The following is a 25,943-nucleotide window of genomic DNA, read 5'->3' as shown; positions in this document are numbered from 1 at the left end:
CTATTTCTTTATATGAGTAATATAAAAAAGTTGAAATGGCTTAGAGAAAGTAAATGTTTTAGATATTTAAATGTGATAAAATTTACGAAAATTATAATGGATAAAAATGTTTTGAATAAGAGTTAAAGGACTAAATGACTAGATTATTAAATGGAATATTTAAAGATTAAACATATTTTTATTATGATTAAAAAGAATAAGAAATCTTGGAAACAAATATATATTAGATTAGGAGGGATATATATTTTAAGTACTATGTTATTTTTTATGTTTCTTTACTCTTGCTCTCCTTTCTTTCTTTTTTTCTCACTGTTTTATCTATTCCTTAAGAAATGTAAATGTGAGATGATTCATATGGAAAAAATAGAGTTAAATTTTTAAATGTAATTAATTTTTGAGAAAATCTTAACCATTAAGAATACTGATGGGAGAAACAAATTTAAATAAGAACTGTAACAGGATCTATGATAAGGCAACCAGAATGATTGGATAGAAAAGAAATATTATATTGATGTAATTATTATTTTTAGGAATATTGGGGGAAATTATATATTCAATTGTTATCTATCAAAACAATAAGAATTGTATTAACTCAATGTTTGCAAAAGAGGATATTTTGAGGAAAAGAGGAAATCAATTAAAAAGTGAAGGAAATGATTGGTCCATTAGTGGGTGGAAGTGGCAAGAAGGTGACAAGCAACAGGGAGAAAGCAGAACTATTTAACTCATTTTTTGCATCTGTCTTTACACAAAGGGAAAAAACAGACCAACCTATCAAAAATAGTGCCACAAAAAACAAAACAGAAACACAAGTTAAGATAGGCAAGAAAATCGTTAGTGAGCACCTGTCCAGCCTAGATGAGTTCAAATCGCCAGGACCAGATGGATTACACCCCAGAGTTTTCAAGGAACTGGCAGATGTGATATCGGAGCCACTGAACTATATTTTTCAAAGATCCTGGAACACAGGGGAACTACCAGAGGACTGGAAAAGAGCTGATGTAGTTCCCATCCTCAAAAAAGGAAAAAAAATGGATCCAGGAAATTACAGACCTATCAGCCTGACCTCAATACCTGGGAAGATCCTGGAAAAGATAATCAAACAACGAATCAACGAACACCTAGAGGCAAACAAAGTCATTACTAAAAGCCAACATGGGTTTGTCAAAAATAGATCATGCCAGACAAATCTTATTGCATTCTTTGACCAAGTGACAAAATTAGTGGATCAGAGGAATGCTGTGGACATAATTTACTTGGACTTCAGTAAGGCATTTGATAAAGTAGATCACAACTTACTACTTGACAAGATAGAAAAATGTGGGGTAGACAGAACCACCACCAGATGGATCCATAGCTGGCTGACCGGCCGTACTCAGCGAGTGGTCCTCAATGGAACTGCATCTATATGGAGGGAAGTGTGTAGTGGGGTGCCCCAGGGCTCTGTTCTGGGCCCAGTACTCTTCAACATCTTCATCAACGATTTGGATGAAGGGATAGATGGGGAACTCATCAAATTTGCAGATGACACCAAGCTGGCAGGAATAGCCAACACTCCAGAAGACAGGCTTAAGATACAGAAGGATCTGGACAGACTTGAACACTGGGCACTAACTAACAAAATGAAATTCAATGGTGAAAAAAACAAGGTTCTACATTTAGGCAAGAAAAACCAAATGCACAAGTACAGCATAGGTGGCACTATGCTCAATAGTAGTAACTGTGAGAGGGACCTCGGAGTCCTAGTAGACAATCACTTAAATATGAGCCAGCAGTGTGCTGCAGCTGCCAAAAAGGCCAACACAGTGCTAGGCTGCATTAACAGAGGGATAGAATCAAGATCACGTGAAGTATTAATACCACTCTTCAATGCCTTGGTAAGGCCACACTTGGAATACTGCATCCAGTTTTGGTCACCACGATGTAAAAAAGATGTTGAGACTCTAGAAAGAGTACAGAGAAGAGCAACAAAGATGATTAGGGGACTGGAGGCTAAAACATATAAGGAACGGTTGCGAGAATTGGGTATGTCTAGTTTAACGAAGAGAAGGACAAGGGGGGACATGATAGCAGTATTCCAATATCTCAGGGGCTGCCATAAAGAAGAGGGAATTAAGCTATTTTCCAAAGCACCTGAAGGCAGGACAAGAAGCAACGGGTGGAAACTAATCAAGGAGAGAAGCAACCTAGAACTAAGGAGAAACTTCCTGACAGTGAGAACAATTAATCAGTGGAACAGCTTGCCTCCAGAAGCAGTAAATGCTCCAACACTGGAAGTTTTTAAGAAGAGACTGGACAGCCATTTGTCCGAAATGGTGTAGGGTTTCCTGCCCGAGCAGGGGGTTGGACTAGATGACCTCCAAGGTCCCTTCCAACTTTACTACTATTACTATTACTATTAAGTGTATTATGGATTATAGAAATCAATTGTTAGTGATTGTTTTACAAATGTAAACCCAGAAAACACACTGTTCATTAATTATTAAGTGATTTATGTTTTAAAAAGTCAATAAATTACAAAAAAGAGAGAAAAAGGTCTGACTTGATGGAAAGGATACTACTAGAGTGGGAAATTGGAAAAAAAATTCTGAAGGACGGCAATGAAGCTCACAATTGCGTAGGTTCATATAGATCAGGAAGCCATTACCAAACCAACCTGTTTGATCGCCTAATGCAATGTGTAAAGCCAATTGACATTTGTTCCTACCATTTATGGATTACTAGCAGAGATCAGATTATTACATAACCTAAACTGAGCTAGATTTGATTTTGCTATTATTGAGAACTCAGCTTCCATCTTAGGTAGTCCTCCCTTGGCAGTCCTTTAACAGGACTCATTCTCGGATAAGTCCACCTTGGCCCTTCCTTTCATCTACAAACCAAATACTTTATTGTTAACATGTTTAATTCAATACTGTGTAATGTAGTGATAATCATCTTGGATAGATTTTTGACCCAATGAGGACAAGCACATTAAGGACTATTAATCGCGAACACTTCCAAGCTGGGGGAAGTACAGTCCAACTATCAGGTGCAGGGATGCCCTCATTTCTTGCTTGTGAGTATCCCAGCAGTATCTAGTGGGCACTGTGAGAAATAACATCTTCGACCGAGATACATTTGGATCAATCTAGCAGAGCTATTTATGCCCTGTTATCTAAAGCAGGAATGAGAAGCCATCAAATACATGACTGGAAAAGAACTGTATGTTTAACTTTTATTAACATTTCATGTAAATAAACTTAAGTCAAACTGAGTGTCTGGCCCAGCTCCAGGAAAGCTGCATCCCACTGGACCATTGAAAAACTAAGCAAATCTGTTGAGCCAGAAAAAAAAAGTTAAGCTCCTGGATCTTTGCATTGTGTGAACCCAGCCAATGATGCTTATGGCCCAAGACTACAAGCATAGGTTGCATTTTTAGGAATGGCTAAAGGAAATCAAACATGGACAGGACAAGCAACCAGTAGCCTTCCAAGAAGTGCCCCCCCCCCAGTTTCTTTGAATGTAGTAAGACTGATATGAAAAAAATGGAAAAGAAACTCTTAAGAATATGAATAGATATTTTCAGTCAATGTGTAAGACAGGACTTTTCAACCTTTTCACCCATTGTACCACTTTTAGGATATGGCAATATCCGAGTACCACCAGTCACCTAGCAAGGTGTCAAAAACTTGATGACAAAAAAAAGGAAAAAAGTGATAAAGTATAGGTAGTCCTTGACTTACTTCAGTTTGCTTAGTGACTGCTCAACGTTACAATGGCACAGAATAAAGTGCCCCCCAAGTCACAGTCGAGCAAGACATCTGCCTGCCCACCCGGCTGTGCTCTTCCTCCTGTCTGAGGTTTCCATTGTTGTGAGCATTTCTGTTGAGGATTGGCAGCAGGGGTGGGGTGAGGGGTTGTTTGGTTTTTATTCCTGTCTGCTGGGTGGCTGCAGCAGGTTTTGGTCACTTCACATGACCCTGGGACACTGTGACCATCATAAATATGAATCAGTTGCCAAGTATCTTAACGTAAATCACAAGACCCTGGAGATGCTGCAACATTCCAGCTGATCAGCACTTCTGGGCTCAGCAGAAGCGCCAGGATCAGCGCTGAGCTCCAGCTGGAGCCTAGCACTGATCCTGGTCCTTCCACTAAGCCCTGACAGCCCTGCAACTCCAGCCATCTCTCGCTAAGGCTTATGCGGTGCTGCCACTGGTTCAGCTCATTCCCCTCCTCCGCTACCACTTTTCTAGGATGCTCGCATACCACCTGTCAAGTGCCAATATACCACAGTTCATACCAGTACCACTGGTTGAAAAGCCCTGGTGTAAGAAAGTCTCTTTCTTCCTTGCACCCATCCAAAAATACCCCCATTTGTTTATGCAAAGAAAAGCATGGCCAAAAATATGATCATTTTTTACAAGGCAAGAATAACACTAAGTTAGGACTGCAAAGAGGTTCAAAAACAGAGTTCTCTACCAACAGGAGTTCTGGTGCAATATTTATGAGATCAGAAGAAAAGGGGGGGAAAGCTAGCTACAAATTTGTTTTCTACCAATATCCTCCAATCAGTTGCTAAAAAGAAAACAGTCTGATGTGTTCAAAGGGTGTGTGACATGCAATCCACACCTGGCCCATCAGGTGAGTTCTGATTTGTACATCAGAATGGCTGTTTTAAATTCTGAGGCTAAGCCATTGACAATAACATTACACAAAGCTCAAGAGAGAGAGGTTGGTCTGCCAATTAGAACATTACTTGTTTCCTAGCCAATAATCAGTCTTTTTTGGATATTTCATGGTGTGGCTGCTGCTAAAAATGCCAGCGCTGGTTTCCTGGATGGGTCTGCCCAGTCTCATGGCAAGTCTCCTAGGGGGCTTCCCATATGATCTAGCCAAAGCACACCTGAAACAGCCCAATCAAATGTGCACAGCCATGTGGAGTTTGCAATGTGGAAGTTTTGCTAGAGATGCTTCTCCAGCTGAAAGGTTCTGGAACAGCATTCAAATGATGCTCAAGCAATTTCAGCCATGACCTAAGTCAAGTCTCCTAAAAAAAAAAAAAGGCATGCTGAGGAAATCAACCTCTCCAAAACACAAGACAGTTCTGGGGGGGGGGGGAATGCTGTAATTCTCTACTACAGACTGCTAGTGGGTGGGTAAGGAAAAGTAGATTCACCTAAGCAAATTTGGGAGAGTTGAGGAGAGGTTATCCGCAGAAGAGGCTATGTAAAAGCCGGCTCAGATAGATCAGTTTAATCTGAGTTAAGTGGAGTATTATTATTTTTTGGGGGGTGGGGGCAAGGTGTTTCTTCTGAATTGCTTCAAAGGACTCACAAGTACATACATTAGTCTTCCTTTGATCACTGTTTCTTAATAAGAGTTATCCCGTTAGAACTATAACTCTCCCATACAATGATGCTTCTCAATTATGTCCTGAAAGAGAGGGACAAGAAATATTTTGAATACAATCTTTCTGATCCATACTGCAGAGATGCCAACATTCACATGCATCAATTATACCAACCAAGATAGTTCTGCCAGCAGCCCTGTGTTTGATTTTGATTGGGGAACCTACTGTTACATGGAGCTGTTTTGTAGTTCTCTATCTTGCTTCTTATGGATTCAGACATTTTCTGAAAATAGATATGAAAGCAGGAAATTGATATATCCTGGTGCTTCAAAATGTCAACTATTAGAAGACATTTCCTTAGGAAAAAGATCAGGTTTCCCCATGGCAATTTTATTCCCCAAAGAATTTAATACAGAATTGCTCTAGATATTTTATTCTAACTAGAATCCTGCTCACAAATCGTCTATTCCCTATTGTATGCCTTCTTACTCTCTTGTAATCCCTTCCTCTGTAATGAATGTAAATACCAACATGAATTCTTTTCCAATTATCTCAGTGCTGGAGTGAGCATTCCAAAGGACAGAGGAATGGGGGAAGGGGCTGTAAGAGCTGCCCTTCTACTTGACTTCCTTGTGAGTCAGGTTTTGGAAACCTTTCCCACCCTTTGTCCTCACCCAGATGTTTGGGATAATATTCTTTGGACACTATGAAGCAGGGATCTTCAGACTTGGCCCTTTTATAACTTGTGGACTTCAACTCCCAGAATTCCTCAGCCAGGCACACATGGGCCAAGTTTGAAGACCCCTGCTATAAAGCAAAGGAAAGCTAAGTAGAATCACTAGCAGCTTTGTGGTCATGTGATCGGACTTAGTAACAGTTTTGTTTAACAACTGAGTTGCCTGTCAAGGACTACTGGTACAGTCTGATTCTCCTAGCTGCAATCAGTAAAACAAATTAAATCTTCTGCTCACATCAGTTATAGAAATATGTCTGGAACTCCTTCATGCTAAATAGAAAAAAACCTTGGCATCCTTGCCAGTGACCAACAGCTATTTTAATCTAATACATTAACATGCTTCTCCATTTTAAAAAACCTTCTGATAACAGACTGGAAATATGGTTTCATCCTTACACTTTATAGCAGACAAGCTAGATTTTAGCAAATCAGTTCTAGATATATATTCTAGCCCAGGGCTTTTCAACTAGTGGTACAGTTATCACCTGTGGTACATTGGCACCTGGCAGGTGGTACGCAACCATCCTAGAAAAGTGGTAACGGCAGAGGGGAATGAGCTGAACCGGTGGTAGCACTGCACAAGCCTGAGCAAGAGATGGCTGGAGCTGCAGGGCTGTCAGGGCTCAGCGGAAGCTCCAGGATCAGTGCTGCTTTCCAGCTGATCGGTGCTTCTTCGGTGCTGTCAGGGCTCAGTGGAAGCTCCAGGATCAGCACCAAGCTCCAGCTGGAGCTTGGCACTGATCCTGGTGCTTCTGCTGAGCCCTGAAGAAGAACCAATCAACTGGAAAGCAGCACTGATCCTTGCACTTCTGCTGAGCCAAGAAGTGCCAATCAACTGGAATGTTGCAGCATCTCCAGGGTCTTGTAATTTACATTCAGATGCTTAGCAACTGATTCATATTTATGATGGTCACAGTGTCCCAGGGTCATGTGAAGTGACCAAAACTTGCTGAAACCACCCAGCAGACGGGGGAATAAAAACCAAACACCCCCCCCACCCCACCCCATCCCTGCTGCCAATCCTCAACAGAAATGCTCACAACAATGAAAAATTTGGACAGGAGGAAGAGCGCCGCTGGGTGGGCAGGCAGATGTTTTGCTCGGCTGTGGCTTGGGGAGCACTTTTTTCAGTGCAATTGTAACTTTGAGCAGTCACTAAGCAAACTGTTGTAAGTTGAGGACTACTTGTACTTTATCACTTTTTCTTTCTTTCTTTCTTTCTTTCTTTCTTTCTTTCTTTCTTTCTTTCTTTCTTTCTTTTTTTGTCATCAAGTTTTTGACACTTTGCTAGGCGACTGGTGGTACTCGGATATTGCCATATCCTAAAAGTGGTACAATGGGTGAAAAGGTTGAAATGCCCTGTTCTAGCCTACTGAACAGAAAGGCCTCAGAAAGCTCACATGTCAAGAAATTGGAAGCAGGTATTTTATTCTGCAGTTCTGCTTGCTGGCTTTGGCCCAAAATAATAAAAATGGGTGTGGTTGGTAGGATAATCAGATTAATAAACAATTAAACATCTGAACCTTGAACAGATGACTAAATAAACATCTTCCTTATTTATTAGTTCAGTCTAGATGCAGTTGGAAAGAAATGTGCATCTATCAAAGTGATAATTTCTAATTTCAATTGAATAATGGGAAGAAAGAATAAGTTTTCATTAAATTGCTAGTTGTGTCCCTTTAATTGAGACATCATGACACTTTACATAACAGACGAGCACCTTTCCTAAAATGATTACCTGGGAGGGGGGGATTAAAGGTACAAAGGTATCTTGCCTGCAGACAGGAGAAGGGGGACCTTGATGCCCAAATCTGCTGTACCCCAACCTTCTTGCCAATGTTCCTAATCTTCATGTAAGTGCTAATCTATGATGAAAAGACAAGACAAGCTATCTGGGCCAATACTGTCACCCAGTCCCCCAACTAATGATGATGGTGGTTTATTAAACTTGTGGAATAGTGTCATTTGGCTGCAAGGTTACCTTTTGTATTAAGTCTGCTTGGGTGCACATTCTTTTCGAACAGTTTTCCTTTGCTATCGGAAGCCCTCGACTTACAACAGTTCATTTAGTGAATGTGCAAAGTTACAACAGCATTTTTCACACTTATGACCGGTGCAGCTTCTCCACAGTCATGCAATTTATAGGCCAATGCTTGACAACTGGTTCGTAGTTATTCCGGCTGCAGTGGCCCAGGGTCACATGATCATCTTTCGTGACCTTCTGATAAGCCAAGTCAATGGGGGAAGCCAGATTTGCTTAACAACGGTGTTACCAACTTAACTAATTTTACTAATTTAACAACTGCAGTGATCCACTAACAAATGTGGCAATCAAAGTCATAACATGGGGCAAAATTCACTTAACAAATTTCTCACTTGGGCTCAACCATGGTCATTAAGTCGAGGACTACCTGTATTACAGAGAAGACTGTCTTTGGGTGAGGCCACAAAGGGCTTGGTCTGAGTGGAAAGAACCTCTTCTGCTCAGGACAAATTGAGAGGGCAGATTTTGCCCAAACTGACCTCCTCCACACCCTTCCTCCCTCCCTCCCTGAGCCCCCTTTTTTATAGTAGTTGGGGGGTGGGGGTGCCAAGAAGAAAAAGGGGAGGCGACCAAGGAAAGGAGGACTGTCTGCATGAGCCTCTTCCTCCATGTATACCCGGGGAAGGCAAGGCAGGTTCTCCATCAACAGAACCAGAACTGTGGCTGTTTGGGGTCCAAACTTTCCGAAGGACCCCAGCCTCCTCCTGTTGTTGCCACTGCATCCACAGGACTCCAACCTTCCTCATCCCTGGAGATGGGAAGGCCTGGAAAAAAATTGGAAAACCTGGGGGGAAAGAGGGGTTCCCCCCCCCATTTTTTTCCAAATGGTTTTTTTTCCTCATTTTTCCAGGATTTTCCCCCCCAGGCTTTCTCATCCCTACCCATCACTAAAACTGACGTGCCAATGGCCAGGAGAACGCAGCCTGCAAACCAAAGACCCAGATGGGCGCGTCTCCCCTTTGGGGTGGAGGCACCCTGAGCACTCTTACCAAGGGTTGGCACAGCCAGGAAACCCCCTCTGAGGATGGAACCAAGGGCCAGAGCAGCCGGGCTCCTCTCCCTGGCCTGCTGCCAATAAGCTCCCGTCTTCTCATCGCAACGAGGCTGACAAAGCAGTGGATTCCTCAAAATGACTTTCACTTACAGAACAGGCCACCAAGGTGCCAGAATCAGTGATGGAGAGGCTAAAGCAGCACCGGAAGAATGGGCTCAAAGATGCTCTAGCTCCGCTCCTTGTTTTCCTGTTGGATCCCAACCCCAAAAGCACAGCTGCTTCTAGAGCAGAGATGGGGAACTATGGCTCCCCTTATGATTTGTGGACTTGAACTCCCAGAATTCCTGAGCCAGTCCAGTACCATATATGGATACCATCCCCCCTGTGCTACAGACTTCAATTTGCCTAATTCTCCACAATTACCATCCTGACTGGGAAATTCTAGGAATTGAAGTCCAGGCATCTGGAGAGGATGATATTGAAAGGTTAAGGCTAATTTTAAACAAGCCAAATTCAAACAAATTACAGCTGTGGAGAGCGTCTATCCAGTGCTGTGCATAGCCAGCTTTCCTGATATCCTTTTCCAAAACTAGATCCTAGAATGGAAAATGTGGAGTGTTTTCAAACCAGTCTCACAACCCTGAAAATTGTTGGACTTAAGTTAGTACCAGTTGCCCCCACTATTCATAATACAGAAACAGTCATTTTTCCACACCACCCAAACGAATGGGTCAACTAAATGTGTGCTTGCCTTTATATGGTCTAATTCCCTGGCTTCTTTAGGTTTAAAATATTTCCATTTAAAAGAAAAAAAAAATCTGTTTTCCTTCAATCCTAAAGCTGAAGTGAATTCTGCACCAACATCTCACATAGACTGTATTAATCACATATTAGGGATTTTTGCTCTCTGGAAGGGTCTGTTTTTATTGAGATACATATCCAGTCTTGTTATCAGTGTTCGTTCATACTTCAGGATCAATGGTGGGATTCAGCTGGTTCACACCACATTGGCAGAAGTGGTAGCTAATTTTTTGTTGCCCAGGCCCAGAATGGACTTCCGGAAGTGGCATCCACATAGAGAACCGGTTGTTCACCTATTTGAATCCCACCACTATTCAAGCTGCATGACATAGAGCCAAGTTACCTAAGGATGTGAAGGGTTCTGGAACAAAGGGAAATTGTTTAGTCTAACTCTTGGTTTCTTGCTTTTTGGCTCCGTTGTCTGTTGTTCATTGGCTAACAAAGTGTATAAAGCAATGCTACCAACTTTCTAAGACGTGACATTTCTGGACATGACTCTATCAGCGTTCCAGATTGTTGGCCACCCAGCTGCTTAATTTGATCAAATAAAGTGCTGCTTGATCAAGAAGTCTCCGTTTGGGTTATCTGATTAGGTTGATACAGTATCTCAATTTTAAGTAAGGGATTGGGATCTTACAGGTGAGAAACTAGTGTTTTTTCCACATCTGTTCTTCTGCCTCGGAGTGGAAGAGAACAAAGTGATTAATCAAATATTATGAACTGTGCCAAAATTGTTCCCATCTCTAAATTCCAGGCAAACAGCTTGCCGTGCAGAATTGAAGCTATGGTGCTGATCAGAGTGCTAGCAAACCTTCTGATACTACAGCTTTCTTACGGTAAGAGCCTGGACAATGGAGCAAAGGGTGGACGGAGCTTTAGGTGTCTTTTTTGGTTTAAACCTCCAATTACAGGAGTAAACTTGCATGTAATTATTAACTCTAGATGTATAAGAAGGTCACAAGTAGAGAGTGGGCAAAGAAGGCCTGGTTGGTGCAAATGGGGAAGACCATTGCTGTATTTGTAATGATAGTATGAATTGATACATTTATTCATATCAGCAAAACTAGCCAATTAAAAATATATAATCTCAAATATGGTCAGCTTCCTTTCGTGTTTCTATTTATTGGGCAACTGACTTTAATAGAGGAAGATAACTTATTAATTAATATAACATGTATTCTGTTTCATTCGCAAAGGCATTGAGATGAGGCAAAGAAGTAAAACTTTACTCTTTATTTTCTCCAACAGAACCAAAACAAAATGGCGCAGATTGTTCTTATACCCCCTTGCAGGGACAGTCAGAGCCAATCAATGCAAGGCATTTCTCCCGCCTTGCGCATGCGCGCAAGGCAGGAGACAGCCTTTCTGGTCCCGGGCATTCACGTGTCTGCCTGGGCCTTTCAGCAACCTCCTGCACCTGCTGAATGACTCAGCAGGCCCAGGACATAACACCCCTCCCCTCTTATTTCAAAACATAATACTTTACTATTACACAGATAATACCTTATCAATCCTTTATCTCACCTACAAGGATATTTGCTATTATGCATGACTACAACTGAACACTTGTTCTTTTGAGTGTATTCTGATTTCTAAGTGACCTTAAACCTGTCCACTTGCTGACAGGCATCTTACGTAGCCTTGTAAGTGTTTGGGTGGTCCTCTTGCTCACTCTGACCTTCTTGGAGTGGTTGTGATGTCCTGGCTTGCAAACTCACCTGCCAGGCTCAACAGGCCAGGACTGTGATGCCCCCTAGCCTCAGGCGACCTCCCCTGCTGCTGACTGGCTGGATCCTCTGAACCCAAACCAGAGTTCCTTGGTGGTGTGCAATTCCCCAAGTCCACAATGGACCCCTCTTAGGAGCACTGTCCCTTGAGCCCAAGACTAGCTGCTGGATAGGTCCAGCAGACTGGTTGCGAGCAATGTCCCATTGACCCAGTACCTGATTCAGGAGTACCAGAGTCAGGTGCCACCTCCATGGCAAAAACCCCTTCTGGTGCCTGGGAAATTCTGCTTTCACAGAGAGACTGTGGTCCACAATTGTAATCGTGGTCCTCCCCCCCAAGAGCAGAGCCAGGAGTGGAAGTGTGGCTGGGAAGCCTCCAGCGCAGTTGATCGATGTGTCGCCAGATCACCCAACCATCGTCAAAGGCCACTTCATATGACAGCAGCCCAGAGACCTTGCATACCACTGCTCTCACCCAGAGATGTCCAGGGCCGTAGTTCCTTGCCCAGACCGGATCGCCCACATAAAGTCTCCCAGGTGCCTGTGCCTGTGACACCTGTGATGCCACCCAGTCTGAGTGCAACATGTCCAGTTTAGTAATGAGCCTGCAACCCCAGCGTAGCTCAGCTGGGCTCTTCCCAGTGGCTGTGCATGGTGTGGTGCGGTGTGAGAAGAGAAAGTCAGCCAACCTGTGATGCCAGTTCCCATGAGTTATTTTCTTTAATGCATCTTTGGTGGTGCAAACCATTAGTTCATCCTGGCCGTTGGAAGCTGGATGAAATGGTGCAGACATGGCATGATGGATCATGTTGGCCTGTAGAAAATCCTGAAACTCAAAAGAAATGAATTGGGGTCCGTTGCTGGAGACAAGGATATCTGGAAGTCCATGAAAGGCAAAGTTCCCTCTCAACATCTGGATGGTCCTAGCAGTAGTAGTGGAGGAGACTGGAACGACCTCTAGCCACTTGGAATAGCTGTCCACGAGGAGAAGGAAGAATTGCCTCTGAAAGGGCCCAGTGTAGTTGATATGAACCCTTGACCAAGGAGCTTGTGTCTCCTCCCACCTGTGTACAGGGGCTTGAGGCATTTCAGGCCTGGACTGTTGCAAACTGTGCACCTGTGGACCTGGGCCTCGATCTCTTTATCAAGCCCAAGTCTAGACAATTCTGAGATGTCCCTCATGTAGAGACTGCAAGACTCTAGTCCTCAATGAGGCTGGGATGATTACCCTGCTACCCCTTGGGATACACTCCTTGAAGGTGGATAACTCGGACTTCCTCTTCCAGAAACCCTGGAATTCTGTGCCAGGACATGTGTCAGACCATCCTGACAGCACCCATGTCAGCACACGTGTAAGCGTGTGATCAGTGGCTGTTTGAGCGGCCACATCCCTAGCATTGAGGGGAGACTCAGGCAACTCCTGAACAGAAAGTATGTGGTGAGCTGGAGCAGTATCTGACTCTGCTAACTGTAGAGGTAATCTGCTAAGGCCATCTGCATGGCCCATTTCTTTGCCTGGTTTGTGAACCAGTGTGTAGTCATATGCAGACAGGAAAATAGACCATCTCAGCATTCTAAGAGATATGATGTGTGGGGTTTGCTTATTGGTTTGAACAACCCCAACAGTGGCTTATGGTCTGTAAAGACCGTGAAATGGCGGCCATAAAGAAAGTCATGGAATTTCTTTATGCCAGCCACTATGGCCAAGGCTTCCCTATCTATCTGTGTGTAATTACGTTCAGCAGATGATAGAACAGTCCTAGAATAGTAGGCTATAGGGACTTGTGTCCCATCAGCCTTCAAGTGGCTCAACACAGCCCCAATCCCATAAGGGGATGCATCACAGGCTATGCATACAGGCTGTGATTTCTCTTAAAGCATCTAGTTCATTGAAATGCACTAGAACCACATTTGAAGATAGCAAGGCCTTGACCTCTGCAAAACTCCTCTCATGGACCTTTGTCCTCAGCCATGGACCCTGTTTATCCAAGAGCAGTGTAATGGCTCAGCCACTGCAGCCTTGTGAGGGAAGAATGAATGGTAAAAGTTTAACGGTCCGAGAAAAGTCTGGAGTTCGCTTTTGGACTTGGGACTTAGGGCCTGCTGAATTGCTTTGAGCTTGGATTCAGCAGGATAGATGCCTTCAGCATCAATATGGAACCCCAGAAATTCTGTTGAAGTGACCCCAATTTTACATTTGTCTTGCTTTAGCTTCAGTCCCGCTTGGCGGAAACGCAGCAAGACGGCCCTAAGCCTGTCAGCCAGATTTTCGGATGATTCCCCAGTGATGAGGACATCATCAAAGTAAGGGCAAATGCCTGGAATATTGTGGAGCGTTCACTCCATCACACTTTGGAAAATGCCAGGGGCTATGTTAACCCCAAACTGCACCCTTATGACTTTAAATGCTCCCCGGTGCATTACAAATATTTGAGCCTCAGCCATTGCCTCATCAACTGATAATTGTTGATAGGCCTGAGCCTAGTCAAGTTTGGCAAAAACGCGGCCTCCCTTGAGGGAAGCCAGAATGTAGCTCACCATGGGCACCGGGTACGAGTGCTGTTGCAAGGCTTTGTTAAGTTTACACTTATAGTCCGCACAAATTCGGACTTCTCCATTGGCCTTCAGTGGCATTACTATGGGGGTTTCCCGTGGACTAATGTCCACAGGTTCTAAAATGCCCTGCTGGAGCAGCTTGTCCAGCTCTGCATTGATTCTATTCTTCAAAGTGAAGGGCACCTCTCTAGGCTTAATCCTAATGGGTGCAATGGCTGGGTCTAAATGTAATGAAATGGGAGGCCCTTGTACGAGCCAAGCTCTGAGCTGAACACATCAGCAAACTCCTTGCAAACTTCTGCAAGGCCAGTCATTTGCAGACTATGAAGTCCAGTCACTTGGATTCCCAGGGCCTCAAACCAATCGAGTCCACTAAGACTCGTACGATCACAACCAAATACCACCACATCTAAGAATCCCTTGAAATTCCTAGGCTGCACTTGGATCGTGGCTTTCCCCTTCACGCTGACTCAGGAATTCTGGAATCAGTGAGAATCAAATATGACAGCCTGAGTTTAACTTGCTGGCCGCTTCTACAGCAAATCTTTTTAAAAGTGTCCTACAAGATAATTGATAAAGCGGATCTGGTGTCCAACTCCATCGATAGGGGAACCCCTTGCAACCTCACATCAATGTGAAGCTTCTTTCTAAGTGGCCTATGAACCCCTGTTTTGAAAATACTTCTGCGCGACATGCAGAAACCCACCCTATGTTGGCTGGGGACCCTGGTACCTTTCCAAAGCAATTCTTCTGAAGGCTTGTCCTTCAGGTGACCCAAACAGATGGAGGCAATGTGGCCTTGCCTGCCACATGCCCGGCAAATGGCGGAGCAGAACCAGCAGTCGGAGCACTTGTGGTGTCCTCCACATCCGAAACACAGAGGGAATAAAGTCGCCTTGTCAGAACATTCTTGAGGCCTCTTCTCCGCTGGCTGCTGTAGTCTGTCCACCTCCATCTCTAGATCCTGTTTGGATTCTTCTCGAGCGACCTCTTGATGGATGGAGACCGTCGTTGGAGGGTTGTTGGCGAGCCGCAAGGCCTTCACAGCTCTGCCTGCTGCTTCTCCGGCTGTGATTTCTCTTAAAGCATCTTGGAAAGAGACGTCTTCTTTGTGAAGATTAGATGTTGCAGCTAAACGATCCCGAAGTCTCTCTTCCAAGTCCTTGAATTCGCATGGCCTAGCTGCTTGTTGTAACGCAGCAATAAAGTCTGCAGCAGACTCACTACACCTCTGGTCCCTCTGCTCGAATGCGTATCACCATGCAATCACCGAAAACTTCAGTTCAAAATGTTCATGCAGCATCTTCTTCAGCTCAGCATAAGCGATGGATTCAAGTGATGCTGGGGCAATCAGATTTTCCGCAATATCAAAAGTCTCCTTCCCACAGACACACAATAGTGTAGCAGCTTTAAGGCCATCTTCCCTCACTTGGTTTACTCAGAAATAATTCTCTACTCGAGCCACGTAGGAACTATAGCGTTCTTGATGAGCTGTATCAAATTCAGAGAGATGACTGATTTTGAACTTTGTTGCTGTCCAGTAGCCTCGACAATGCCTCAAGCTGCAATGGCTGAAGAAGGGGTCCCTTCAGTAAGGTCTCCTCCAGCATTGTCGTACTGGCAGGCAGAGTCGCTTCTTCGGGAAGCTGGACTTCTCAGTTCTTCAGGCCTTCTGTGGTGAGCCAGCCTCTCTTTCATTGTTTCGTTTGCAGCACGATCCCACCTTCATCGCCAATGTTCTGTTTCGTTCGCAAAAGCATTGAGACAAGGCAAAGAAGTAAAACAGTCTTCTCTTTATTTTCTCCAACAGAACCAAAACAAAATGGCACTGATTGTTCTTATACCCCCTTGCAGGGACAGTCAGAGCCAATCAAGGCAACACATTTCTCCCGCCTTGCACATGCGCACAAGGCAGGAGACATCCATTGCCCCGATTAGGACTAAGCCTTGTCGGGTGCCTTTTGTGCTTAAGCAAAAATTAATGCTGAGCTGGACAAACTGCTTCAGCAAGGTATTTTGGAACCTATGGATAACAGTTCATGGAAAACACCTATAGTTATGCCACTGAAGGCCAACGGGAAAGTCCGCATTTGTGCTGACTATAAATGCATGCTAAACAAAGCGTTACAACAACATTCTTATCCGGTCCCTGTGGTGAGCCACATTTTGGTCTTGCTTAAAGGAGGCCGAGTTTTTGCCAAACTTGACTTAGCTCAGGCCTATCAAAAGCTATTGGTTGATGAGGCAATGGCAGAGGCCCAGACAATCGTAACACACCGGGGAGCTTTCAAAGTCAGAAGACTGCAGTTTGGAGTTAACGTAGCCCTTGGCATTTTCCAAAACATTATGGAGCGAACACTGTGTAACATTCTGGGAGTTTGCCCATATTTCGATGATGTCCTCATTGCAGGGGAATCACCTGAAAATTTGGCTGAGAGGCTTCGGTCTGTTTTTCTGCGTTTCCATGAAGTGGGGTTAAAGTTTAAGCAAGACAAATGCAAAATTGGAGTCACTTCCACTGAATTCCTGGAGTTTTGTATAGATGCAGAAGGCATCAGTTATGTCCTGAGCCTGCTGAATTTTTCAGCAGGCTCAGAAATGTTGCAAAGGGTCCTGGGCAGACCACAAGGCTGCCCAGGACCAGACTGGCTGTCTCCAGCCTTGCGCACATGCGCAAGGTGCGAAAACAGCCTTGCATTCATTGGCTGATGCTGTCCTTTCCAAGGACACTATAAAAGGCCTGCGCGCCATTTTCTGTTACTTTTTTGTTGGAGTGATCAATAAAGAAGACTTGCTGTTATACCACTTACTTTCTTTCAATGCCTTTAACCCGCGAATCCAACACTGGCGACGAGGGTGGGATAGCTGTGAGCAAGATTACCAACAGAAGAAGATAGGACTCACCAAGGAAGTCCTGGAGCCCAGGGGAAGCTTGGTGTCCGGAATTGCGATTCTGCCTGCACCCTTGGGTGCAGTTAAACATGGGCAGGCCAAGCAACCAGTAGCCTTGCAAGAAGTGCCCCCCCCCCACTTTCTTTGAATGTAATAAGACTGATATGAAAAATATGGAAAAGAAACTCTTAAGAATATGAATAGATATTTTCAGTCAATGTGTAAGAAAGTCTCTTTCTTCCTTGCACCCATCCAAAAATACCCCCATTTGTTTATGCAAAGAAAAGCATGGCTAAAAATATGGTCATTTCTTACAAGGCAAGAATAACACTGTGTTAGGACTGCAAAGAGATTCAAAAACAGAGTTCTCTACCAACAGGAGTTCTGGTGCAATATTTATGAGACCAGAAGAAAAAGGGGGAAAAGCCAGCTACAAATTTGTTTTCTCCCAATATCTCCAATCTGCTGCTAAAGAGAAAACAGTCTGCTGTATTGAAAGGGTGTGTGACATGCAATCCACAGCTGGCCCATCAGGTGAGTTCTGATTTGTACATCAGAATGGCTGCTTTAAATTCTGAGGCTAAGCCATTGACAATAACATTACACAAACCTCAAGAGAGAGCTGTTGGTCTGCCAGTTAGAACATTACTTGTTTTCTAGCAAATAATCAGTCTTTTTTGGAATCTCTAAGAAGAGATTCCTAGATGGATATTTCATGGTGTGGCTGCTGCTAAAAATGCCAGTGCTGGTTTCCTGGATGGGTCTGCCCAGTCTCACGAAAAGTCTCCTAGGGGAGTTCCCATAGGATGTAGCCAAAGCACACCTGAAACAGCCCAGCCAAATATGCACAGCCATCTGGAGTTTGCAATGTGGAAGTTTTGCTAGCAATGGCAACTCTATACCCACAGAAGACAAATTGACAAGGGGAAAGTGATAAACATTAGGCAGGAGCCCAGCATTACTTAACCATCTCTACATTGAGATGCTTCTCCAACTGAAAGGTTCTGGAACAGCATCCAAATGACGCTCAAGAGATTTCAGCTACAACCTAAGTCAAATCTCCTTAAAAAAAAAAAAAAGGCATGCCGAGGAGATCAATCTCTCCGAAACACAAGACAGTTCTCAGGGGGGAAAAAAGCAAAATGCTATAATTGTCTACTACTGACTGCTAGTGGATGGGTAAGGAAAAGTGGATTCACCTAAGCAAATTTTGGAGAGTTGAGGGGTTGCATCAATTATACTAACTGTGGGAAGTCAGCTCCCCCCCCAGAGAAGGAAATATTAAAAAGACAGAAAAATATATTTCCTCCAAGGATCTTAAAGAGACAGAAAAGCATGCCCAGTTTTCTTAATAGCCCCAAGTCTGCCTTGTCCAAGCAGAAACCAGCTCTGTAGAAATGCAGTTGTAAATCATTCAGGAAGGTTGGAGGCCTCCAGATTAAGAAGACGAAGACTCCTAAAATCTACATATCCCATCTGAGACAGGACATGATAGGATTAACTCACAAAGGCCAGAGAGGTACACCTAAACTCAGTCCTTCTTTTCTCTGGTCTTTCCTGCAAGAACCATCTTTCTGGCTCTTCAATAAACTGCAACCTTCTTCCCAAAGCAGTCGCCATGTTGTTTATTTATCCCTGGCTTGGATGAACCAGGATGAAGACTTTTCTTTCCACAATTTGGCACCCCAGATGGGACTCCAAGCTAACTTCTCCAATGGACTGAGACTGATAAGCCCCAACTTGCCAGCAGTAGACCCCTTGTGTCTGTAGATGGGTTTCCCAGGCCCTGCCCATGTGGAGCCCGGGTAGTAAAGGGAGTTTTGGGTTTGAGTTCAACGGCTGCTTTGGAAAGGTGAAGGTGAATACCTCTAAATTTTAACTTTAAAGCCCAGGGGAGTGAGAGTAATGTGTGTATTTCTGTATGTGTGAGTGAGAAGACCCTTTTCCCAATCACAGTTGGATTCTGCTGTAGTAATCAGTCCTTAGTCATTGAAGGGTGCAAAGAAATGGCCACCTTCTATGCAGCCTTTATTGTTTTTATAGAGCTTCACAAATAGCAAAAGATATTGCATGGCAATAGCATTTCATTGGCTAAAATCCATTACCAATCCTCAAGAGTAAAAAGCTAGAGGCCATAAACAGGGAAACTTGTTGTTCACCAGCCAGCCTTATCAAACTGGCAAGGTCACACAGACCTGCGTACTTTCACGTCACCATGGTGATGTGAGGGGGGGGGAGATAGATGCAGGGAAAAGATACAAGCGTTGGGGGCGGCAGTTTTCTGCACATGACTTTCGCCTGTCTCTCACCCCTACGTGTCACTCCTTTTTGTTTTGTTAGACGAAATATCGCCATAAGCGGCGTTAATAAAAGGATTATAATCAGGAGAGGAGCATCCTTGCAGTTGTTAATATAGGACCAAAACTTGACCCTGAGGCAATGTGAGAGAGGATCTACTGGGATTTAAAGCTCTAATACATATATTGCAAAATGAAAGAAATACATTACATAAACAGCATCTATAAAGATCCTAAGGTACCAATTTTCAAATCAGAGGCCAAATTGTGTAAAATATAAATCTGGTGCTGGATGGTTCATGAATTATCAGAAATATTGAAACAATACATTTCCTCAAATCGTTTACAACCCAAATACTGGTGCAGAAGCAAATAATCAATTGCAGCGTAATTTTGCAAAATAGCTTTTCTCAAATTTTGCAGTTCATAGTTGATCGCTGAAATAGTTGAAGAAGTAGTATTAATTGTCTTTGCCAAATTTCATGTAATAGCATTAATGTTGAGGTGGGCACGAACAGCAAGTCCTGGCACGCCCACTAGAGATATAGCCAATGCTACAAAATAAGGTTGTCTCAGAGTCACAAGTGTTGTCTAGTGTGACACCACGTGAAGAATGGTTCATGTGAACTTGTTATTTGGAAAGCAAAACAGGAATCAGCTGGCTGAGGCAACATTGCGCTTCACTAATATTAGCAGGAATATAATTTAAACTTTCTTGACCACACGTAAAAAACCCTCCTTGCAATAGCCAAGCATATCCAAAATGAAAGGAAGTCTCTATTGAAGCTGTGCAATTTAAAGCAGGTGAGCCAATGCGATGACAGTGAGGTTTTTTAAACAATAACCTCCCAGAGTCAGTGAAGTTTTGAATTACTGCAGAAGGGGTGCAAACAAAGACTAAACATATAGAAAACAAATTACATGTAATACATTTCAGATAAACAAAAGAAGTCATTTTGTGTGATGTTAGATTTTGCTTCATTCGTTGTTCGAATGATTGTTTGAGTGGGATGACAGTTACAGTTGTCAAAGGGCAGATGTTAACGATCAGACATAAACAAATGATGGATAAGAAATTTGCAGTTAAAACCGCAAAAATGGCAGCACACAGGTTCTCGGGGATCAAGTTCTTTACATCTCCCCATGTCACTGGCTGCCTGGCATGTCAGGATTGGATTACTTGCTGTTCCATCTGTAGAGTCACCCTTGCCATTTCTGGGACTGGGTCCAGGGACTGGTGCCACGACATCCCTGACTGGGTGATCACAACACGCTGGAATCCACAAAGGTCCTGTTGGAGCAAACACAGCAGTGTAGCCCTGCCCCCAAGTGATCAGAGGGACTGGTCCCAACCATGCTTTGTCTGGTAATGCCCGATATGCCAGAGGTGGAGGCAAGCTTGTTTTCTGTTGAAAGTGTCTCTGATAAGCAGTCAAATTTGGAATGGAAATATTCAATTGGTGTAATGTAAATAATACTTTTTGAACCTGTTGTATTACCCACGACAAATTGGGTATCCTAGATAATCCGTCCTTTTTTATTTGTTTGTGAAGGCAGTCCTTGAAAGACCAATTAACACGTTCCACGATAGCTTGACCCGTGGAATTACAGAGAAGACCATGAGTAAAAACAATATCTCAGGTTGTACAAAATTGTAAAAAGGCCACTGAAAATTAGGCTGGCCCATTGTCAGTTTTTAGGGAAGAGGGTTTACCCAGGGCTGTAACGGCCAAAAAAAGATGAAAAATAACATGTGAAGCTGTTTCCCCTCATAGAGGTGGGGGAAATTGTTCCTAAATACCTATTTATGAATATACATTTCTAGGAAGCCAAAAAGAGAGAACATGGATAACGTCCATTTGTCATAGTTGATTAGAGGCAAAACCACATAAAAGACATACAAAAAAACATACAAAAGACATACAAAAAAAAATTAGGCCCAGGAAGGGAGGAGTGATTGTGTATATGAGAAACAAAATTATAAATGCTTTCAGTTATGGAGCAGCTGATGCAAAGTTAAAAACAAAGTCATAAGATTGGGGTCAATCCTGGGCATGAGGTAAGCACCTGAAGGAGTAAAAGTAAGTTGGCACACATAATGAGAGTCAGAGATTAAGTTAAAAGACTGTTGAGAAAAGGTTTGAAAAGCTAAAATAATTCTGAGCATTGTGATAAGGGTTGCATTGCAGTGTGGGACACTTTCTAGGTATCATCCTTGTAAGCAATTGCTCCTCTCATTCACCCTCCATCAGAAAAAGCAATAACTTGTGGCAAGGGAGAAAGAGGAAGAAAATAGTGGCTGGACTGGAAAAAGTCATTAAACAAGCAAGTCAAAGATCATTAGGCAAATGATATGAAATACAGCCTATATAATCAGTTAAAGCACATTAAGAGATAAGTTATTTTTGAAAACAATATTAATTAATCAGTTCCTTTTCGACTGCAAGCTCTTGTGCGTCCTAAGGTTATCATTTTAGCAACCACCTGGATAAAAAATAAAACATTTTGGGATGGGATATGGTAGGTAAATATTATTCAATTCAATATACTTTCTGCATTTCTATTACAGTTAATACTCCATTAGGTAATTTACTAGTAGGAAAAAATCAAAAGTGTGAAATTCTGTCCACAAATTGAGTATTCATGATGTCATAAATTTGTGCAACTATATTTTTTTCTGGGACTTATTGCAATCCTAAATCATTTTATATTTTTTGAAAGCCAATTAAATTGTATCTTTGGTGCTTCAATTTAAGCAAAGTCCATTCAGATGGAAACAATTTTTATATAAATAGGTTAAACATTTATAAATCTATAACAATGTAATTCAGTTAGTTCTTTTGGTTGTTGGATATAAAAAATATTGTCCAACATTACTGTTTCTCTTTTGAGTAAAAAAATTATTTGCCAAAACTGCATAGGTGAATGTCAAGTTTCAGATTCACTCCACTCTTCTCTACCTTCTTTCTCCCTTTCTTCTCTTCCTACTTCCCTCTTCTTCCTCTCCTCTCCTTAACCACTCTGCTCCCCTTTCCTCTTCCTCCAACCTTCCTACTTCCTTCTCCCCTCCTTTACTCTTTTCTCTCTCCTCTCGTTTCTTCCCTCTCATCCCTCTTCAGATACAATTCCAAGCAGAGGAAAAAAATTTTTTTAAACGAACAGTTCCCCCCCCCTCCTTCCTGTCTCTGGCTCTTTAAGCAACGCAGCCAGCTGAAAGAGACAGGGGGGAGAAATCTCACCACCAAAAAATAGCTTCATCTCCTTCATATGCATTTTTCAATAAATTCTCTCATACATTCTCCATAAAATTCTTCTCATTCAAATATTTACTATTATTTTCACAGTTAGGGAGAAAATGGGTGGGTTTTGAAGGCTAACACACACTTCAACAAATTAACTCATTCATTTCCATACTGACTGTTTGCATAAAACCATTCCACATACAATTATTTCATTTCATACTTTCTCCAGGCAAACCATATATTCTTAGCAAGGCCTTTTTGTATTGTTGTTATCAGAGAGGGCTTTGAGCCTCTTCCAAGTCTTGGAATAACACAGAACAACACAGACAAACATATATACACAAATACTGTTACAACAACATTTATTTAGACATATAACTTGTGTTGCAAGAAGCGAGAAAAATGACAAGGTGATTTCAACCAAAAAGTGGTTTGAGGGCCCTAATCATCTCCCATTTTTCTCACCATTCCAAGCCCAAGCATAATGTTCTGAGTGGCCACACACACACATAACAGAAAACACAACCAGACATTTGTCTGACAGCTAACTTAATATATTGCAAAGTTTCAAAACACTCTGAGGGAGTACATTTTGATTTATGACTTTAACTAATCAACAAAGAACTAGCCTCTTCAGAAGAAGCTGAAAATCCAATTAAAGATGTTTTTAGGAGGAATAGATTTTACTTAGTTGATGGGTCCATTTTTTTTCTTCCTTGCTGGACAGGATTGAACACTATAGATGTTTATACTGAAGCCCAAGGTTCAAGATGTAATTTATGCTCTTATCTTTTAGCCTAAGCGTCCGATTCGAAGAACACTGTTTCCCTATCTCCCCAATCAGCTTCCTTATGTCCGTTTCAAGTGTTGCCAGGCCTGATTTCTGTAGCAGGAGTCTGAGCTCCTGTACATGCTTTTGCTGAAGGTGAGATAATTTACAGCCCATACTTACTCACTGAGGGGTCTCGTAAGACGAAAGTGCACCTAAGGGTCTGTTCCAGACGATGGTAAGTATGTTGGCAGCTGCTTCTTCCCGTAGGGGTCCCAAAACAAAATGTCCCTGTTCGGGCGCCAGCTGTAGTAATCAGTCCTTAGTCATTGAAGGGTGCAAAGAAATGGCCACCTTCTACACAGCCTTTATTGTTTTTATAGAGCTTCACAAATAGCAAAAGATACTGCATGGCAATAGCATTTCATTGGCTAAAATCCTTTACCAATCCTCAAGAGTAAAAAGCTAGAGGCCATAAGCAGGGAAACTTGTTGTTCACCAGCCAGCCTTATCAAACTGGCAAGGTCACACAGACCTGCGTACTTTCACGTCACCATGGTGATGTGAGGGGGGGGAGATAGATCCAGGGAAAAGATACAAGCGTTGGGGGCGGCAGTTTTCTGCACACAACTTTTGCCTGTCTCTCACCGCTACATTCTGCTCCTTCTGGTCTTTCCTAGCTGCAGAAAAGATCTATTCAAGTGGCAGACCCTGGAAAGCATGGGAGCTTGGCCAGAGCACAGGACCTTTTGTTAGGGAAAAAGGGAGAGGCTGTGTGCAAATGAAATAGAATGAGTGAATGAAAGAATTGGATTTGGGCAACCAGCTGATTAGGGCCTGTAAGCAAAGCAAAGCAAAGTTAGGAAATTAAGCCCCGAGCTAGGACCATCCGTTACCTCTGGAAAGCAAGCAGAGGTCATCCCAGACATTTGAAGTCTGCAAATAGTGGTGGTGAAAAGGGAAGGTAAAGCCGGTAAGAGCGTCCCGTACCTTCTGCAGAGGAGCAGAAGCGTCCTTGACAGACTCATTTTTTTGTCTGCAACCATGGTGGTAGATCCATAAAGGAGCATCCCAGTATTCTGTGAGGGATCCAGAGTGCTCTATGGGTCCCTTTTTGACCAAAAACTGGGGTGGTAGGCAGAAGTCTCACTAGGAGGCTTCAGTGAGCCAGACCCGATAGAACCAAAGTGAACCCCTGCATATAAGGGAATCATGGGGTGTTCTAGTTTGAGGGTCGAGATAGGCTCCCCAGTGTAAAGCTTGCTTGAGGCCTGGGACAGGAATCAGCTACCCGTTCAGGAAGTATGAAAAAAGAGATAAGTAGAGAAAATATATATATATAAAAATAGACTTTGCTTAGGGCTTCTCTGGGAAACCAATTTGGCTAAATAAAAGTACTTAATGGGAAAATAAGAAATAGTGATTCTCCCTCTCTCTCTTCTCTCTATATAACCAAGTGGTATGTTTAAAATGTGTGCCTTCTGTCAGAATCCAATCATATTTCATCTTTAATTATCAAATATAGAAACTCCCAATTCTGCCTTCTTTGGATTCTGCCATCAGAGGGAGAGAAGGGGGAGAACAAAGGGGCTTTATGGCCCTCACTTCCTTCAGTACACTTCAAAGAGCTGAATGCTGAATGTGTGTTTATTGTAACATCAAAGCGTTAGCACTAGAGGACCTTATCATAACAAAGCAGGGTATTTGCCTTTCATGTAGTTACCTGAAGTCTCCATCCAGACGGAGGAAAGAAGAAAGGGGGTGGAATTGTGATACTTGAAACTATCACTGGAAGGGGAGTTGATTTGGGTGGGACTACTGGGGAACCCCTTAAAACCTTGAATGGGAGAGCTTGAACCCCAAGTCCTGTCTAGCATGCCTGCAACCATTTTCTCTTAATAAAGGATTCCTGTTGGAAGAATTATTCCAAGAGTTCTGTCTTCTTAAGATGCAAAGTGGGGTGGGTCCTTACAGTGCCCCTCTTTCCACTTTTTATACTTGTCCTTTTTATCTTTCAATTTATCAGAGAGTTCTTTATGCAGCCATGCTGGTTTCTTTTGAGAGCTGTTATTTTTCTTCTTCATTGGTATTGTGCTAGACTGGGCTTTTATTATCTCATTTTTCAAAATTACCAAGCTTCTTGAGTTGTTTCCCTTAGAGGATTCTCATCCACGGAATCCTTCCCAAGCCCTCTCTATTTTTATTGAAATTAGCTCTCTTAAAGTCCAAGACTCTAGTTTGACTGTGTTCTATTGCTTGTGCTTCCATAATGTTAAATTCCAATATTGCATGATCACTTCCCCCCAAGGTTCCTGTGGCTTCAAGACCTTCTATCATTTTGTCTCTGTTAGTGAGGATTAGATCCAATATGGCCAATCCTCTAGTTCCCTTCTCTACTTTTTAGGAGACAAAGTTGTCTGCAAGTTTTGTCAAGAATCTGTTTGATCTTCCACTTGGTGCAGAGTTTGTCTCCCAGTTGATGTCAGGGTAATTAAAGTCCCCCATTACTATTGTCATGTGCTTCCTACATACCTTAGTTAGCTGACCAGC

The 25,943-nt window shown here is 42.8% G+C and overlaps 1 protein-coding gene across 2 annotated transcripts in view; it reads left to right on the top strand.

Annotated features, from left to right (window-relative positions):
* The window catches only part of LOC120300115 (snake venom serine protease catroxase-2), an 85,355-nt gene that overhangs the window by 17,576 nt on the left and 41,836 nt on the right, over positions 1-25,943 (top strand). Inside the window, exon 1 of one of the 2 annotated variants that reach the window (XM_039325705.1) lies at positions 10,680-10,746. The exons of the other annotated variant lie outside the window; for it this stretch is intronic. Coding sequence (XP_039181639.1) covers positions 10,695-10,746 — 52 coding nt within the window. The 5' untranslated portion in view covers positions 10,680-10,694. Of the gene's footprint in view, positions 1-10,679; positions 10,747-25,943 lie in introns of those variants that run through there. 2 annotated transcript variants of the gene reach the window in all.

The sequence above is a fragment of the Crotalus tigris genome, unplaced genomic scaffold (assembly GCF_016545835.1).
Source record: "Crotalus tigris isolate CLP2741 ecotype Arizona unplaced genomic scaffold, ASM1654583v1 scf7180000024338.4412243, whole genome shotgun sequence".
In the NCBI taxonomy this organism is placed as follows: Eukaryota; Metazoa; Chordata; class Lepidosauria; order Squamata; family Viperidae; genus Crotalus; species Crotalus tigris.
This window is presented reverse-complemented; position numbering and strand designations above follow the sequence as displayed.